Source organism: Rhineura floridana, chromosome 14, assembly GCF_030035675.1.
Source record: "Rhineura floridana isolate rRhiFlo1 chromosome 14, rRhiFlo1.hap2, whole genome shotgun sequence".
NCBI lineage: Eukaryota > Metazoa > Chordata > Lepidosauria > Squamata > Rhineuridae > Rhineura > Rhineura floridana.
The window spans coordinates 38,883,210-38,900,340 of NC_084493.1; the positions used below are offsets into that span (position 1 = coordinate 38,883,210).

The 17,131-nt window shown below is 44.9% G+C and overlaps 1 protein-coding gene across 6 annotated transcripts in view; it reads right to left on the reverse strand.

The window, feature by feature from the left end:
- TCF12 (transcription factor 12) overlaps positions 1 to 15,758 on the reverse strand; it is a 367,927-nt gene extending 352,169 nt beyond the window's left edge. For 2 of the 6 annotated variants that reach the window (XM_061595501.1, XM_061595498.1), the window contains exons 1-3: positions 15,067 to 15,757; positions 14,069 to 14,207; positions 13,132 to 13,204 (exon numbers count right to left, since the gene is read on the reverse strand). In XM_061595501.1, the coding sequence (XP_061451485.1) occupies positions 13,132 to 13,204; positions 14,069 to 14,188 (193 nt within the window). In that variant the 5' untranslated portion in view covers positions 14,189 to 14,207; positions 15,067 to 15,757. Of the gene's footprint in view, positions 1 to 13,131; positions 13,205 to 14,068; positions 14,208 to 14,697 lie in introns of those variants that run through there. The other 4 variants (XM_061595505.1, XM_061595500.1, XM_061595499.1 and 1 more) reach the window with 3 other exon arrangements.
- Between the last annotated feature and the right edge of the window lie 1,373 nt (positions 15,759 to 17,131).

Sequence of the window (17,131 nt, forward strand, 5' to 3'; positions counted from 1 at the left end):
CTCAACTTAAAAGGCTTGCAGCCTCTAGATTGCATTGCAACAACAGTCTTGAGGTTACCAACACATGAATCACTGTAGCCAAGCTATCTCTATCCAAGAATGGCCGCAGTTGGTATACCACTCATAGCTGATAAGGCACTGCTGAAGCAACCTAAGCCAGCAAAAGTCCAAACCAGCTCTTTCAGAGGGGCTGCAACCCCATCTAGAAAAGGCAACTGGCTAGTATCCTAGACACATGATAGCACAAGGACTATGGCATCAAAACAGTTTTCCAATGCTATTTTCTGAACAAAACCCTATAGGTAGGAGCAGAACTATTGTAAAACAATACCCATCGGAAAAGAACAAGTCCATGAGAATACCATGGCCAATGGTATCAAAAGGCACCAAGAGCTAGAAAAGCCAAAACATAGATGTACTCCCCTATCCCACTCTCAGTAGAGAGCATTCATCAGGGAAACCAGGGCTGAGTCCCTCAATTCTAAACCTGTGCCTGAATCCAGATTGAAACAAATCTAGATAATTCTGTATTCTCCAAAAACTCCTAAAATTATTCAGCCACAATTCTCTCCATCACCTTACCCATGAAGGCGGTATTTCAGACCAGGCAGTAATTGTTATAAACCATAGGGTCCAGAGTGGGCTTCTTCAGGTAGCAGACACAACTTCATTGCATGAAGATGTGTTCACTACACCCAGGACCCATTCAGTCAACCAGCACCATCCCAGACTGGCTTTCACCAGCCAAGATGAACAGAGGTCATGGGAGCAAGAAGCTGCCAGCATCACTATAAGGGTCCTATCAACAGCGTCAGGCTTCATAAACTGAAATCGATCCCACAGAATATGGGCATGCACTGGACAGCTTGACTGGATTGTAAACAACTGCAGCATCAAAAGACACTATGGAGCTGAGCAACTTTATCTTCAGAGTGCCATGTAAATTGCTCACAGCATACTGCTGAGTGCTCCAGAGGCACATCCACCATTTCTGGTATGACCAGCCTCTGGACTACCCAGAACACCTCTGCTGGATGGATCTCTGAGAGTGCGATGGAGGCAGCAAAATAGTTCTATGCCACCACTTGGTTGGTAGATTTACATAACCCAGGAAGCATTCAGTCAGCTTCAGACCAATTTTTCCACCATCTCACTCCAGTAGTCTCCCAGCATGCTTCACTATCTGCAGCTCCTCAGTAAATCAAGGAGCAGTATGGGCTCTACAGCACTGGAGAGGACACTTGGGAGTTATGTCGATAGGCCTCTTCATCTCACCATTCTCAACAGGGTCAGTAGCATCATCAGTTATGGTCGTCTTATCACAAAAAAGATATTGTAGACCGCAAAAGGGTTCAGAAAAGGGCAAACAAAATAATCAAGGCACTGGAACAACTCCCCTCTGAGGAAAGATTACAACATTTGGGAGGTTTTTTATGTTAGAAAAAAAGGAATAAAACGGAGACATGAAGGAGGTCTTTAACATTATAAATTGTGTGGAAAAAGCAGAATTTCTCCCTCCCTCAAAATATATCCCATGAAGCTGAATGTTGGAAGATTCAAGGCAGAAAGTACTTCTTCACACAGTGTTTCTTCATACAACTATGGAATTTGCTCCCACAAGAAGTAGTGATGCCCCCCCAAATTTGTATGGCTTTAAAAGAGGATTAAATAAATTCATGGAGAATACAGCTATCAATGGTGGTTAGCCATGATGGCTATGTTCTACCTCCACTGTTGGAGGCAGTATGCCTTTGAATACCAGTTGCAGGGAATCACAAGTGGAGAGTGTGTTGCTGCACTCAGATCCTCCTTGCAGGCTTCCCATAGGCGTCTGGTTGGCCACCGTGAGAACAGAATGCTAGCTTAAATATGCCTTTGGCCTGATCCAGCAGGGCTCTTCTTAATAACAGCATAATTTGTTTCACCATCAGCATCACACAAATGATGAAGAGTCTTCTGTGGATGTCAACTAAACCTTAATAACTCTTGTGAATTTTACAGCACCATATTCCACGCTGACTTCCATGATCAGCTATCCTTGATGTGATTCTAACCAAAAGAGATGACTTAATGGATGAAGTGGCAGTTACGGGAGCTCTGGGGCAAAGTGACCATGTTATACTTGAGTTCTTGATTTGAAAGGAAGCAAAAGCTAAGTGCAGCCATACATGTACCCTGGGCTTCAGGAAAGCTAGTTTTAATAAACTCAGAACAATGGTAAGTCAAGTCCCAAAGCAAACAACCCTAATGAGAAAAGAAGTCGAAGATGGGTGGGAGTTTCGAAAAAAGGAAATTCTAAAGGCACAATTGCAAACAATTCCAACAAGGAAAAAAGGTAAAAGACAGCAGAAGAAGCCAATGCTTAGAGATTACCTGAAAACAAAAAAGGACACATCCAGGAAGTGGAAGGATGGTCAGGCCACAAAGAAGGGTACAGACAGGTAACAGGGAATTGCAGTGATGGCTTCAGGAAGGCTAAAGCGGAGAATGAGGTTAGTGAGGGATGCCAAAAGCAACAGAAAAGCTTTCTTTGGGTATATCCACAGTAAAAAGACAAATAAAAGAAACTAATTCAGCTACTCAGTGAAGATGGCAATATAACTGTCATGAACCTGGATATTTTTCTGAAATGTTAAAATTATATGTAACATCATGGCTCAGTGCAAAGAACTCTGGGAGCGTCATCTTGTTAGAGAAACAGGCCTCGGAAAGGGAAAAATTTTAAGTTTTGATTCCCAGCTGAAGACAGTTAAGGGAGGCCTAAACAGAGGCACCTGGTTATCTGTGCTAATCAGTCAGAGCCTGGCACTCAAGGCCATTTGTGTCTGAGAAGATTGAAACCCTGTTGGGAGGGGGGCCTGGAAGGAGTGAAAAAGTAGAGAAACATCTAGAAAGGGATTACATCAGAAGACTCCTGATTGGTTAATTAATCTTGGACCGCTGGGGCTTCTTTTCCTTAAGTATAGCCTTTGTTCCCTTAGGAAGGTTCTGAAAGGTTCCTTCTGACTGGTGCCTATGGGAGGCTACCTAAGCAGGGTTCCATTGCTTGCAACTGATGCTATTCTCTCTGAGGGAAGATGAACTTCATCCAACTACCTCCTATGAAAGTAGACAGGTTAGCTAGGTTGTTATTTTCTTGTTGTGTGAATGAATTCTCTTATGTGTACCTAAACCCGTGTTTGGGGTGTATGGTTTTGAATAATTGTTTGCTGCTATATTTTAATGTGCACTTATATTTTTTGAATAAAGCTACTATTTAACCTGGCGTGTTCATTGAGAGTAAGGGTGGTTCTGAATTCAGCACCCTGACCATTCAGCTACACAACTACCAAAAGGGAAAAAGGAGTGAAGCCTAATTCTAATTTGTGGGGTTTTACCAAAGGTTTCCTGACAAGGAGTGTAAATTTGGCTCTTGTCTTATAGGACCTTGGTTTACCTATTTTCTGGGCTCAGAGTTCCCCTAGCTCTGAGTTGAACCAGTGACAGGGGTGGTGGCAGCCTACTTTCTACCTTACAAGGTTGGTGTTAGATTACATAGCCTTGGTAAGAGAGAATTTGGTATTTGGGATTCCAGAACAATTACCCTAAGGGTGGGACTTCGGTCTGAAGCATGACTTCTCACGCCTTGAGGGGCGGAGGAGCATGACAATAACAAATGAAAAAGAAAAGGCAGAAATACTCAATTCCAACTTTAGCTCAGTCTTATCCCAATAGAGGGTCTATAACCCTCCTGGCAAACATGAAGTATAGGTTGAAGGGGCAGCATTGCATCTTGAGATAGACAGACAAATGGACAAGGAATACCTAATTGCTTAAAACAAGTTCAGATCTGCAGGGCCAAAGGCACTACATCCAACAGTAATGAAGAAACGTTGAAGAATTCTTGGAAACTCTATTATCTTTCTAAAATCATGGAGGATGGGTGAAGTGCCGGATGCCTTGGGGAAGGCTAATGTTGTCCCCATCCTCAAAAAGGGCAAAAAGGAGGAACCTGGAAACTACAGACCAGTCAGTCTAACATAAATCCCTGGAAAAATTCTGGAGCAGATTATAAAGTGGTCAATCTGTGAGCACCTTGAAAAAATGCAGTGCTTACTAGAAGCCAACATGGATTTGTCGAGTACAAATCCTGCCAGACTAATCTTATCTCATTTTTCGATCAGGCAACCTTTCTAGTCCCCCTCTAGGATGCACACCTTAACATGGTGACGGGGTTTGAGAGTATTGAAGAAGCTGAGAGGCCCCTATGTTGGATCCTGAGCCAGACCCACTGCAATAATGTGATGGCATCAGGCCTGATTGCTGCTGCAGCCGCTCCAGGCTGGCACAGCAATTCGCCTGCCCCTGCTCACCCCCCCCATCATGCTCAGCAGTGCTGCAGATGCGACAGTAGGTCTCACAGTTTCATTAAGCCCCACCTGGCAGCGGCTGGGGTTAGGATTGCATGCTAACTCATCTTCCTCCTGCACAGTCCTGGGAATTCTAATCTAAGGTTGTCATGGCAAATGCTGAAGCAGGCAAGTCTTTAATCCAGAAGTTTTTTCTCTGGCTCTGCCCATTTGCTGGCATGTGGCCCCTGACAGATAACCCCCCAAAGGAGCGTGGCCCATCCCTGCTTAAGATGCTGCTTGCCATCTGTAAGAACACTTTTTTGTTATTCCTGTTTAAATTTATTGATTGCTATTTGATGTATTTTTGCATCTTAACCTTTTCTCCTCCTCTAGGATGCACACCTTAACATGGTGAAGGGGTTTGAGAGTGTCGAAGAAGCTGAGAGCAATGCCGTCAGGAGTCTAGACCAAGAAGCTAGACTCCTAGCAGGGGCATCCAAGGCAGAATGGTCAAAGCTGAGACACCAGACTAAGATGCATCCAAACTCAGTAGAAGGCAATGGTACTCTGAATACCTCTTACCACGAAAACCCTATGAACAGAGTATCCAAAATGCAACACGAGATAGTGCTGAAAGATGAGACCCCCAGGTCAGAAGGCACTCACCGAGCTACTGGGGAAGAACAAAGGATAAGTGCGAGTAGCGCTGTGACTAATGATGCAGCTGGGTCAAAGTTCAAAGGAAGCCCAGAGGCTGATGTGCACAGATGCGAGAGTCCGGAGTTGTACGACGCACACGATAGGAACATGGAATGTGACAAACATGAACCAGGGCAAGTTAGAAACAGTCAAGAAAGAAATGGAACGTATCAACATTACAATACTTGGCATGAGTGAATTAAAATGGACAGGAATGGGACATTTTCAATCAGGCAACTACAAAATATTTTATGTAGAAAATGAGAAATTAAGAAGAAACGGGGTTGCTTTAATAGTGAGAAGTGATGTAGTAAAAACAATTAAGAGCTATAACGCAAGGTCTGAGCAAGTTATATCAATGAGATTAAACGGGAAACCTATTAACCTAACCATCATCCAAGTCTATGCTCCAACGGCAAACACAGAAGAGGAATTGGAGAGATGTTACAGAGAAGTACTGGAGAAAATTGATCACACACCAACACAAGATGTTCTGATAATCATGGGGGATTGGAACGCAAAAGTAGGGAACAGAGAAGAACTAGGAATTGTGGGGAAATGGAGCTTAGGAGATAGAACTGAAGGAGAAAGACTTATAAAATTCTGTGAAGCCAATAATTTGTTTCTCGCAAACACATTTTTTGAGCAACCGAAAAGATGACTGCACACATGGACATCACCAAATGGTTAATACAGGAATCAAAGTGATTATATAATTGGTAGCACAAGATGGAGACATTCCATACTTTCTGCGAAAACAAGACTAGGAGCAGACTGCGGTACAGATAATGAACTAGTATCGAAAATCAGAGTAAAGCTAAAGAAGAAGAACAAAGCAATCATACTGCCAAAATACAATTTAAATAACATCCCAGAGGAATACAAAGATGAAATAAGGAACAGATTTGAAGCTTTAAACTTACTTGACAGAGAACCAGAAGAACTATGGAGTGAAGTCAGACATATTATCAGGGAAGAATGCAAAAAGACAATATAATTAAAAAAAAAAAGACCTCAACGGATTTATGTATTTATTTATTTATTCATTCATTCATTCATTTACATACTGTCCCATAGCTGAAGCATCTCAATGGATGACTAAAGAAACTCTTAAAATGGTTAAAGAGAGAAGGAAAGCAAAAACAAAAAGAGACAGAAACACGGTTAGAACACTAAATGCAATAATACAGTGACTAGTATGTAGGGACAAAGAGAGCTACTACAATAGTTATTGTATAGAAACAGAAGAAGACAACAAACAGGGTAGAACAAGAGCCCTATTCCAACAGATTAGAGAAATGAAAGGGAAATTTAAAACAAGGGTAGGGATGTTCAATAATCAACAAGAGAACACACAGACTGACCGAGATGAAATAAAGGAAGATGGAAGCAATACACTGAAGAACTCTATAAAAGAGATGCTATCCAACTTTTGCTCACAGGCCTGAATTTAATGCTAAGATTTTTAGGGTTCCCCAAATATATTTCTTCACCTATATAACCTATAGGACTTGTATATATGGAAATAAAATGAAGTCAGGGAACCAGGGTTAAGAGGTTCAGGCTGAACTTCACTTGCCTCTCTCTGAGACTGGATTTTGTGGTCTCAAAAAGGCCTGTGGCCTATTGCTTAGTTCCTTGTGATTCTAAAACATATACCTTCTTAATATCTATATACTATATATGTGACTATATAAAAATTCTCCATTAATAGAAGACGACAACAAAAAGGGAAGAACAAGAGCTCTGTTCCAAAAGATTAGAGAAATGAAAGGGAAATTTAAACCACGACTAGGGATGTTGAATAATCAACAGGGGAACACAATGACTGGCCGAGATGAAATAAAAGGAAGATGGAAGCAATACATTGAAGAACTCTATAAAAGAGATGCCAGGATGACAGATTCATTCATGGAGGAACCGTATGATGAAGAACCAGAAATTTTAGAATGTGAGGTGAAAGCTGCTCTTAAAATTCTTGGAAGGAACAAATCACCAGGAACACATGGCATACCAATAGAGTTGCTACAAGTTACTGAGACTGAATCTGTCCAAATTTTGACAAGAAATTGTCAAGAAATATGGACAACTAAACAATGGCCCACAGACTGGAAGTGTTCAATATACATCCCAATTCCAAAGAAAGGAGATCCCAAGGAATGCAGTAATTATCAAAATATTGCCTTAATATCCCATGCAAATAATGTAATGCTCAAGATTCTACAACAAAGGCTCTTACCATATATGGAGCAAGAAATGCCAGATGTCCAATATGGATTTAGAAAGGGAAGAGGCACCAGAGATCATATCGGAAACATACGTTGGATAACGGAACGGACCAAGGAATTTCAGAAGGAAATCATCCTGTGCTTTATAGACTTCAGCAAAGCCTTTGATTGTGCAGATCACGAAAAACTATGGAATGCTTTAAAAGAAATCGGGGTGCCATATCATCTGATTGTCCTGATGTGCACCCTATACTCTGGACAAGAGGCTACTGTACGGACAGAATATGGATAAACCGATTGGTTCCCAATCAGAAAAGGTGTGAGACAGGGGTGTATTTTATCACCCTACTTGTTTAGTCTATACGCAGAGCATATATGGAATGCAGGATTGGACCAAGATGAAGGTGTGAAAATTGGAGGAAGAAAGATCAATAATTTAAGATATGCAGATACCTTTAGCAGAAAACAGTTATGATTTGAGAAGAATGCTGATGAAAGTTAAAGAGGAAAGCACAAAAGCAGGACTGCAGCTGAACATCAAGAAGACTAAAGTAATGACAACAGAAGATTTATATAACTTTAAAGTTGACAACGAGAACATTGAACTTGCCAAGGATTATCAATACCTCGGCACAGTTGTTAACCAAAATGGAGACAATAGTCATGAAATCAGAAGAAGACTAGGACTAGGGAGGGCAGCTGTGAGAGAATTAGAAAAAGTCCTCAAATGCAAAGATGTATCACTGAACACTAAAGTCAGGATCATTCAGACCATGGTATTCCCAATCTCTATGTATGGATGTGAAAGTTGGACAGTGAAAAAAGCGGGTAAGAGAAAAATCAACGCATTTGAAATGTGATGCCAGAGGAGAGCTTTGTGCATACCATAGACTTCGAAAAAGACATATATTGGGTGTTAGAACAAATTAAACCAGAACTATCACTAGAAGCTAAAATGATGAAACTAAGGTTTGGAAGCATAATGAGAAGACATGATTCACTAGAAAAGGCAATAATGCTGAGAAAAACAGAAGGGAGTAGAAAAAGAGGAAGGCCAAACAAAAGATGGATTGATTCCATAAAGGAAGCCACAGACCCGACCTTACAAGATCTGAACAGGGTGGTTCATGACAGATGCTATTGGAGGTTGTGATGCGTCCTTCCCTGGCTCTCCCTGTCAGGTTCCTACCTGCTCGTGGTTACTGCCTGTCTCTAGGCACCACCAGGGACTCCACCAGTCCGGACCGCACTCTCTTATGGTTTACCTATCCGCTCTAGCACAGATCTCAACAGATCCCCCTGCTAGGCAACCACCAGTAATGTCCCAATACTAGTATTCCCAGAGACTCTGAATACTGGTATTGTTATTCTCTTCACCGCTGCCACCATTTGTTACAGTTCCCCTTCAGCCTTGGTCATTACCTTACCCTCCCTTCTGGTCTGTGAAACTCCAGCCAAGGATCAGGCCTTTGGTAAACCAAATTAAGTATTTATTAAAGATAACAAAGCTAACAAGATTAACAAGATTTCTTCTTAAGGCACATAAGCATATGGTTTTACTCAATACTAATCTGAACTCCACCCCCCTCCTTCTTCACTCTCTCCTGGCAAACAACTCTCTCAAACCCCACCAAGCAATCCACTCTTTCTCTTCTCCCCCCTATTCCACTCTCACTCTTCCTTTTATACATTCAGCCATTTTAAACACTCAGCCAATCATCTCTTCTGCCTGCAGGAAGAGGAACATTGCGCTGCCAAGGAGGGAGAGCCCCTTGTCATCTGCTGCTGCTGTGCTGCTTCCCCTGGCTGTTACCATCACCACCCTTCCTGCTGGACTGCTGCTATTAACAGCTGCCATGCCCTGCAGGACCAGGTCCCAGGTACTCAGCCAGCTGTGGCTAACCTTTTCCACCTGTCCCTCCTTGGAGGAATATATAGGCTGGCTGGCTGAGAGGCCTGGGAGACCTTCTGCCTGCAGGAAGAGGAACATTGCGCTGCCAAGGAGGGAGAGCCCCTTGTCATCTGCTGCTGCTGTGCTGCTTCCCCTGGCTGTTACCATCACCACCCTTCCTGCTGGACTGCTGCTATTAACAGCTGCCATGCCCTGCAGGACCAGGTCCCAGGTACTCAGCCAGCTGTGGCTAACCTTTTCCACCTGTCCCTCCTTGGAGGGATATATAGGCTGGCTGGCTGGCTGAGAGGCCTGGGAGACCTTCTGCCTGCAGGAAGAGGAACATTGCGCTGCCAGGGAGGGAGAGCCCCTTGTCATCTGCTGCTGCTGTGCTGCTTCCCCTGGCGGTCACCACCACCACCCTTCCTGCTGGACTGCTGCTATTATATTTTATTGTATTTTAATGCTATTTAATTACTTGTTCTGTTGAGTTTGCTATTTATTTCTATGTTTTTGTATTTTATGCTGTTTTACTCTTATGTACACCGCCCAGAGAGCCTTTTGGCTTTGGGCGGTATAGAAATTAAATTAAATAAAATAAATAAATAAAATAAAATCTCGCATTCTACTGCCCATTCACTCCCCCTCTTTCACTCCACTTACCATGTATCTTCTAAAACAACACTTACCATATATACATTAATATAGGAACATCACAGAGGTCACTGATTCATAGGGTCGCCATAAGTCATAATTGACTTGAAGGCACAGAACATTAACTTTTCTGGTAGACTGTGGGAATCCTCTGGACATAATGTATCTTGACTTCAGCAAAGTTTCTGACAAAGTGCTCCATGATACTCTGATTAGCAAGCTAGCTAAATGTGGGCTGGATGGAACAACTATCAGGTGCATCCACAGTTGGCTACAGAATCATACTGAAAAAATGCTTATCAATGGTTCCTTCTCAAAATGGGGGAAGGTAATGAGCAGGGTACTGCAGGGCTCAGTCCTGGGCCCAGTGCTCTTCAACATTTTTCTTAATAATTTGTATGAGGAAGTGCAGGGGATGCTTATCAAATCTAGAGGTGATACAAAATTGGGAGGGATAGCCAATTATCTGGAAGAGAAGCAAAAAATCAAAGTGGTCTTAACAGTGCAACATTCTACACCTAGCAAAAAGAAACCAAATGCACAGTTATGGGAGATGCTTGGCTCAGCAATACTACATGCGAGAAGAATCTTGGTACTGTTGTGATCACAAGCTGAATATGAGCCAATAGTGTGATATGGCTGCAGAAAAGACAAATGCTATTTTAGACTTCATTAACAGAAATATAGTTTCAAAATCATGCAAACTACGAGTACCCCTCTAACTGGCACTGGTTAGGCCTCATCATGAGTACTGCATCCAGTTCTGGACACTGCACTGAGGATGCAGACAAACTGGAACAGGTTCAGGTCCCCTATGGGGACAAACTGAATAAACTGGGCATGTTTAGCCTTTAGAAGAGAAGTCTGAGGGGAAATATGATAGTATGCTTCAAGTCCACAGAGGAGGGCCGGGAGCTCTTCTCGATCATCCCATAGTGCAGGACATGGAATAATAGGCTCAAGTTACCAGAAGCCAGATTTCAGCTGAACATCAGGAAAAACTTCCTAACAGTTAAAAGCAATGGAATCAATTACCTAGGGAGGGGGCAGGCTCTCCAACTCGGCAGACATTCAAGAGGCACCTGGACAGCAACCTATGCTTTAACTTGGATACCTGCATTGAGCAGGGGGTTGGACTCAATAGCCTTATAGACCCCTTCCAACTCTATTATTCTATAATTCTACAATTCCATGACTTAAAAGAAGTCCTCAAGTGTTCAATGAGACTTAATTCCAGGTAACTCCTTATTCATATGATTCCAAGTTACTTGCAACAAGTTAAACAAAACTGGGGGGGGGGAGACACATACAGGAAGTGGAAGGAAGGCCAGGCCACAAAGAAAGCGTACAGATAGGTAGCACAAAAAGGATGGCGTCAAGAAGGCTAAAGCTGAGAATGAGCTGAGGTTAGCGAGAGATGCTAAAAGCAATAAAGCAGCTTTCTTCAGGTATAGCCTTCTCCCAAAAGAGTGTCTTTTGAACCTCCCGGCAAACATGAAGTTGAAAGGGGCAGGATTGCAGCTTGAGAATAGACAAATAGTCAAGGAATATCTAATCACTTTGAACAAGTTCAAAACTTATAGGCCCCTTCCAATTCTACTATTTTATGATTCTATGAATTCACGTCTGTTGAATCCACCAAAGATTCCACTACTAGAATAGTTTGTCAAGTACCAATTTCAACATACAGGCTTTCCAAAGCCACTAATCCTTTTATTTTGATGAAATATATTTAACAAATTTAGTATATACCATGAAACAATTGAGATCCAGAGGGTTTAATTTAATATTTAATAGGCAGGCCAGACACATGACAGTCACTTGTGAACATGAAACCCAGACATTTAGCAATTTTAATCAAGAAGCCAATTCCTAACAAAATATGTGTTTAAGATTAAAGCATAATATGCAGACCTTCTTGCTTTTTATCCATTCAGAATTTAATCTCCTTGGGTGATCCAAATTTAGAAGCAATATAAGATACTGAACATGTGTGAGGAAGGGTAAGACCCAGGTGCCAGATTGGAGCATGGAAATACTTACTAGCTTAATCCTGGCCATTACAAGACACACAAATAAAAAAGGCCATAGTGTTCCAAAAATATAATGTAGTTGATTAATTCAATAATGTGTTTTGTTTTCCTTATTTACAGAAGACAAGTACAACAGATCAACAGAGTTCTCTGAAGATGCTTTCAGATAATACAACCTCACCATAACTCCATACTAATCAAACCAAAATAGTTATGTACTGTAAATTTACAGTTTAATTATACCTACTGTGAATTAAAAGTAGGATATGACAGTATATATAACATCTGCAGAAGGGGTAAGAATGCCAGAAAACAAGTTTCATGCATGGGGTTCTAACACAGAGCAATAAAATGCTGAATTACTGTTCTGCACTACTGCCAAGCAAATTGCAGCATTTTTTAGGAAAGATCAAACCCTGCTCATTGCAAGAAAAACACAATCTTTTTCATGAATGGTTAACTGTACAGATTATAAACTGTATTTCCTCAGCAAATACTATACCTTCTACTTTAAATTGTTTATAGTTTAACCCGTAAACACAGATCTGTTTCATCAGCTAGATGCTTGCGATTAACAAGCATTTGCCTCACTTTCTTCTCCTACCCTTATTTGACCACGTGAACTCTAGGAACATAATACTATTTATCTGACCTTTAATCAATTCTATGCCTTAGTTTTGGATAAACTACTTATTAACTTTTCAAATTCAGTATTTGTTACTTTCATTCAATTGTGTTATTTAAGTTGCTAAAGGTTAAACAAAAATCAAAAGAAATAATCCAAATTTACTGACAAAAAACTGAGGGTTGAATCCAACACTAGACTATCTTAGGTTCATTCATTTCAATAGGTTTACTCTGAATAGGACTAGTGCTGGCTATGTGTGTGTGCATACTGCCTTCAAGTTTTCATGAGGCTGAGAGGCAGTGACTGGCCCAAGGTCACCCAGTGAGCTTCATGGCTATGTGGGGATTCGAACCCTGGTCTCCCAGGTCGTAGTCCAACACCTTAACCACTTTCAAAAACACCAGTATCTTCACACAAAACCAAAATCCTCAACTGAATGAACCTTTAAATCCATTCTGCAATATCAACACATCAGCCTCTTAACTACAGATTCCTGCAAAAAGCTAATTCATTAGAAAAACAGTCTTTACACTTCATTTGTATAACTTTTTATAAACTATATCCCTCATCCACATAAGTTTCAACTAAACAGACAAATTAAGATTTTGCATGCAACACAACGAAACAACATTGCTCTTAACGTTTACATTTTTCAGCTGCCTCTTACCTGATCCACTGAACTGACTGCTTCCTAGTGTAGTTGGTCTAGTTTTCCCACTGTTAACAGGTGGGGAAAACATCTGCAAAACAAGCAAATGTCTTTAGGTTAGCATTGAGCACTCTAACGATAAAATAAGCAGCTCTAACAGAACAATTATGAAAATCAAGTCATTCCTGGGAATACATCCAGGAACGTACCAAAAAAACTATATTCATAGCAATGGTAACAGCATTACTTGTGCTTAAAAATGTTGCAAAACACAGAATTTGACATAAATTATTTAAAGTTAACAATGTGACTAGTTTATTACCCAATTTATTGTTTATGAGTTAAAATATTATATGTGCAGGATACCCTAACAAAGCCAATTAAGTAAGCTGTTTTGTTTTATTTCTTAGATCAAGAGTATGTTGTAAAAATAATCTAAAACATGATGTGGCATCACGGCTTACTTCCAATCAAAGATTAGAGTGCAAAACAAGAATACTGTAATGATACTATGTAATCCTACACAGACTTTCCTGGAAGTAAGTCTAATTCAACTCAGTGAGACTTCCTTCTGAGCAGGCATATATGTATAGGGTTGCACTGAAAGATTCCAACACCAAGCATGCAAACTTGAAAGGATTCCCCACTGAATGGAACTTCTTTTGAGTAAATAAGATTGAGCTGCCGGGGTTCTTTTTTCCTGCATTACGTGCAATGTGTTTTTACAGAAAACACTCACGCCCGTTGCTCTATCTATAGAACAAGATCTTGAGCAAACTTATCCAGCGGCTATCTACGGGTCAGACGGATATTAACTGGCTACGCGACTGACCCAACCAGTCAGTATCTGGAAGTCTCGACATTACACCCCAGGTTCAAGTTTCCCCCGTGGCTGCGCCGGACCCAGCCAAGCCCTGCACGCCCAGCTCGCTGCCCGCTTCTCGGCCCGCTTTACCGTGGAGAAGCCATAAGAAGACTTCGAAGAATATCCTACCGCACTGAAATCCAGCAGGTCGCTCAGTTCCTTGTCCGTCCCTATAGCGGCCATCCGCTGCTGCTGAGGATTCATCTTCATCCACTCTCGCGGCGGCGTCCTAAGGGCCACAACGAGGAGAAGAACAAGGGCAGACCCGTCACCAAACCGCGGAGGCGGCCTCCCCGCACCGGGCTGCCCCTCACATGACAGGGCCGCTCGCTCTCGCGTCCCCTCATCCCAAAGGCGGCGGGGGTCGCCTACCCTCCCCCCGCCCCCAACTCCAAGGAACTTTCTCCCTCCCTCCCTCCCTCCCTCATCCCGGGGGGGAGGGGTGCTGCGGCAACGGAATTTGATCCCAGCCTCACGGAAGGGAGGCCAGCGGGCAAGGGGGCCTCGGGCGAGGGAGGCAACACGAGCAGCGCGCGGAGGCGGAGGCGGGAGCCGAAGTCTTCGACGGAGACCGGGCAGCGGCAAAAGGCGCCAGCGAAGTCCGCCGGCAACGGAGGCCGAACCCTGCGGCCCGGCCCGGCCCCTGAAAGCGGCCCGGGGGCTCCTCTTCCTCCCCTCGAGGCGGCTAACGACAAGCAAGGGCTTCTCTCCTTACCCACCTCTCCTCGCCACCTCACGGGCCGGCCGGACGCCTACCCCCCCCCCGCGCCAGCAGCCGCGGCCAGGAAGAGGCAAACTGCCGTCGCCGCAAAAGCGAACTTCAAGGGGCTTCCGGTGTGAAAGATAAATGGGGGGGAGACTCAGGTCCTGCTAACTGAGGAGAGGGGGGAGGGGCGCTCTCCCCTGAACAATCCAGCCAGCCTCGGCCGCCGGCGGAGAGCACCGACAGACCCGCCCCGCCGCCCCGCTCTGGAGTCTCTCAGGAGAGGGACTCGGCTCTTCCCCGACGCGCGGCCCCTCGGAGGGTCGGGGGAGAGCCGCCCTGCCTCCCTCCCGCGTCGCCCTGCCTCCCTCCCGCCTGGCTGTACCCGGTTCCCGGCGGAGGCTCTTCTTCCGAGGCGGGCGGCGCCCCCCTCCGGGGCCAGGCAGGAGAGCGGGCGGCGAGGAACCGAGAGGACGGCGCCGAGGGGGGGGGACGGACGGCGCTCCGAGCGCGCGCGCGCGAGAGAGAGGCTGAGCGGCGACAAGGCACTGCCCTCGCTCAGGCCGCCCTCCTCTTCCTTTCCCCTCAGGCTCGCCGGCCCCGTCGTCGTGTGCCGCCTGCTCGCTCCGTCCGCCCGTCCTGCTTCGCTCTCCGCCCCGTCCTTCCTTCCCTCGACGAAACTTGCGGGGCGTCCCCTCAGGCAGACATTTTTGGGCTCCGGTGGCCTCAGCACCGCCACGTTCAAGGCTCCTGCTCTGTATCCCTCCGCGCGCGGCGGCGCTGCTTAACCCGTCTTTGCCTGATGCGAGCGAAGGGAGAGCGGCGGCGAGTCCCGCGTTGCTGCTGCTGCCGCCGCGTATGCGAAGCGAGGGGTCAAGCGCCCCACACTTGCTGCGGGGAAGAGCGAGGGCCCGATATGTGACTCGCCGGCCCCGCCGCCGCGCCTCTCCTCAGCCTCGCGACGCGGTTCTGAGGTAAAGACCCCGAGGAGGGAGCGGCGCAGGCCTCGCTCGGCCCCTCCGGGGCGACCTCACCGCCCTGCCTTCTGCCGGCTGCTTCTCCCGTTAGCCGACGCCGAGGAGCCTCGGGCCGAGGAGGGAGAAGCGAACCCGGGAAGCCACGCTAGCCTTATTCGGGCTCAAGCGCCGCTCTGAGGGCACCGGGAGTTGCTGCTCCCCCGAAGGGCTGCCTAGGAGGGTCGTGGCCTCGCAGTACGTCCAAGTCTGTCTGGCTACTAGGTCCCGTGTAAGGGCATGCAGGATCGCGGCCTCAGCAGCTCATTTTTGGGCCCCGAAGCGATAAAACGCAGCTTGAGTTCAAACTTCGGATTAAGTGTTTCGGAATAACGTTGCTGCCTGATAACCTAGCCCACATTAAATCCTCTGGTTGCAGTCGTGATTCTCGGTGGGGAGAGGCACTGCCCGGGAATCAGGCTTGGTCTTTGGGCTAGGTGGTGCAGGAAAAAGAATCTGGAGTCTTGTGCCCTGCTAAAAAAAGTGGGAGCCTTTGAGGCTTCACAGGATCCTGTTAGCTTTCTTACAGAAGTTGGTAAGGTTTCCCCAAAATCAGTCCTTCATACTAGAGGACTGGAAAGCCTCCAAATAGAACGCCAATTTTTAAAAAGGGATCTTGAAGAGGTCCTGTAAATTGCAGGTTGGTTAGCTTAACCTCAGAGCTGGTCTAGCACAGTGGGGAGGAGAGCCTGGCTGGGAGTCCAAGGAGTCCGGCTGGCAGCTGCGGACAAGGAATGGGCTGGCTTGTGCAGCTGTGGCAAGCTGAGCAGGCCCTAGGCAGCTGGGAACGACTAGCCTCAGAGGGAGGCAATGATAAACCTCCTCTGAATACCGCTTACCATGAAAACCCTATTCGTAGAGTCGCCATAAGTCGGGATCGACTTGAAGGCAGTTCATTTCCATTTCAACTTAACCTCAGTTCCTAGAAAAGAAGTGGAAGACATTGTTAGATACAGAACTAGCAACAGTGGAAGATATAGGGCAGATCCCTAAACCTGAACTAACATTTGCAGGAAGGGATTCTGAGGAACTGAGACAAATAGTGGTAACGAGAGAGGAAGTTCTAGGCTTAATGGACAATATAAAAACTGACAAATCACCAGGTCCGCATGGCATCCACCCGAGAGTTCTCAAAGAACTCAAATGTGAAATTGCTGATCTGCTAACTAAAATATGTAACTTGTCCCTCGGGTCCTCCTCCGTGCCTGAGGACTGGAAAGTGGCAAATGTAACGCCAATCTTCAAAAAGGGATCCAGAGGGGATCCCGGAAATTACAGGCCAGTTAGCTTAACTTCTGTCCCTGGAAAACTGGTAGAAAGTATTATTAAAGCTAGATTAACTAAGCACATAGAAGAACAAGCTTTGCCGAAGCAGAGCCAGCATGGCTTCTGCAAGGGAAAGTCCTGTCTCAGTAACCTATTAGAATTCTTTGAGAG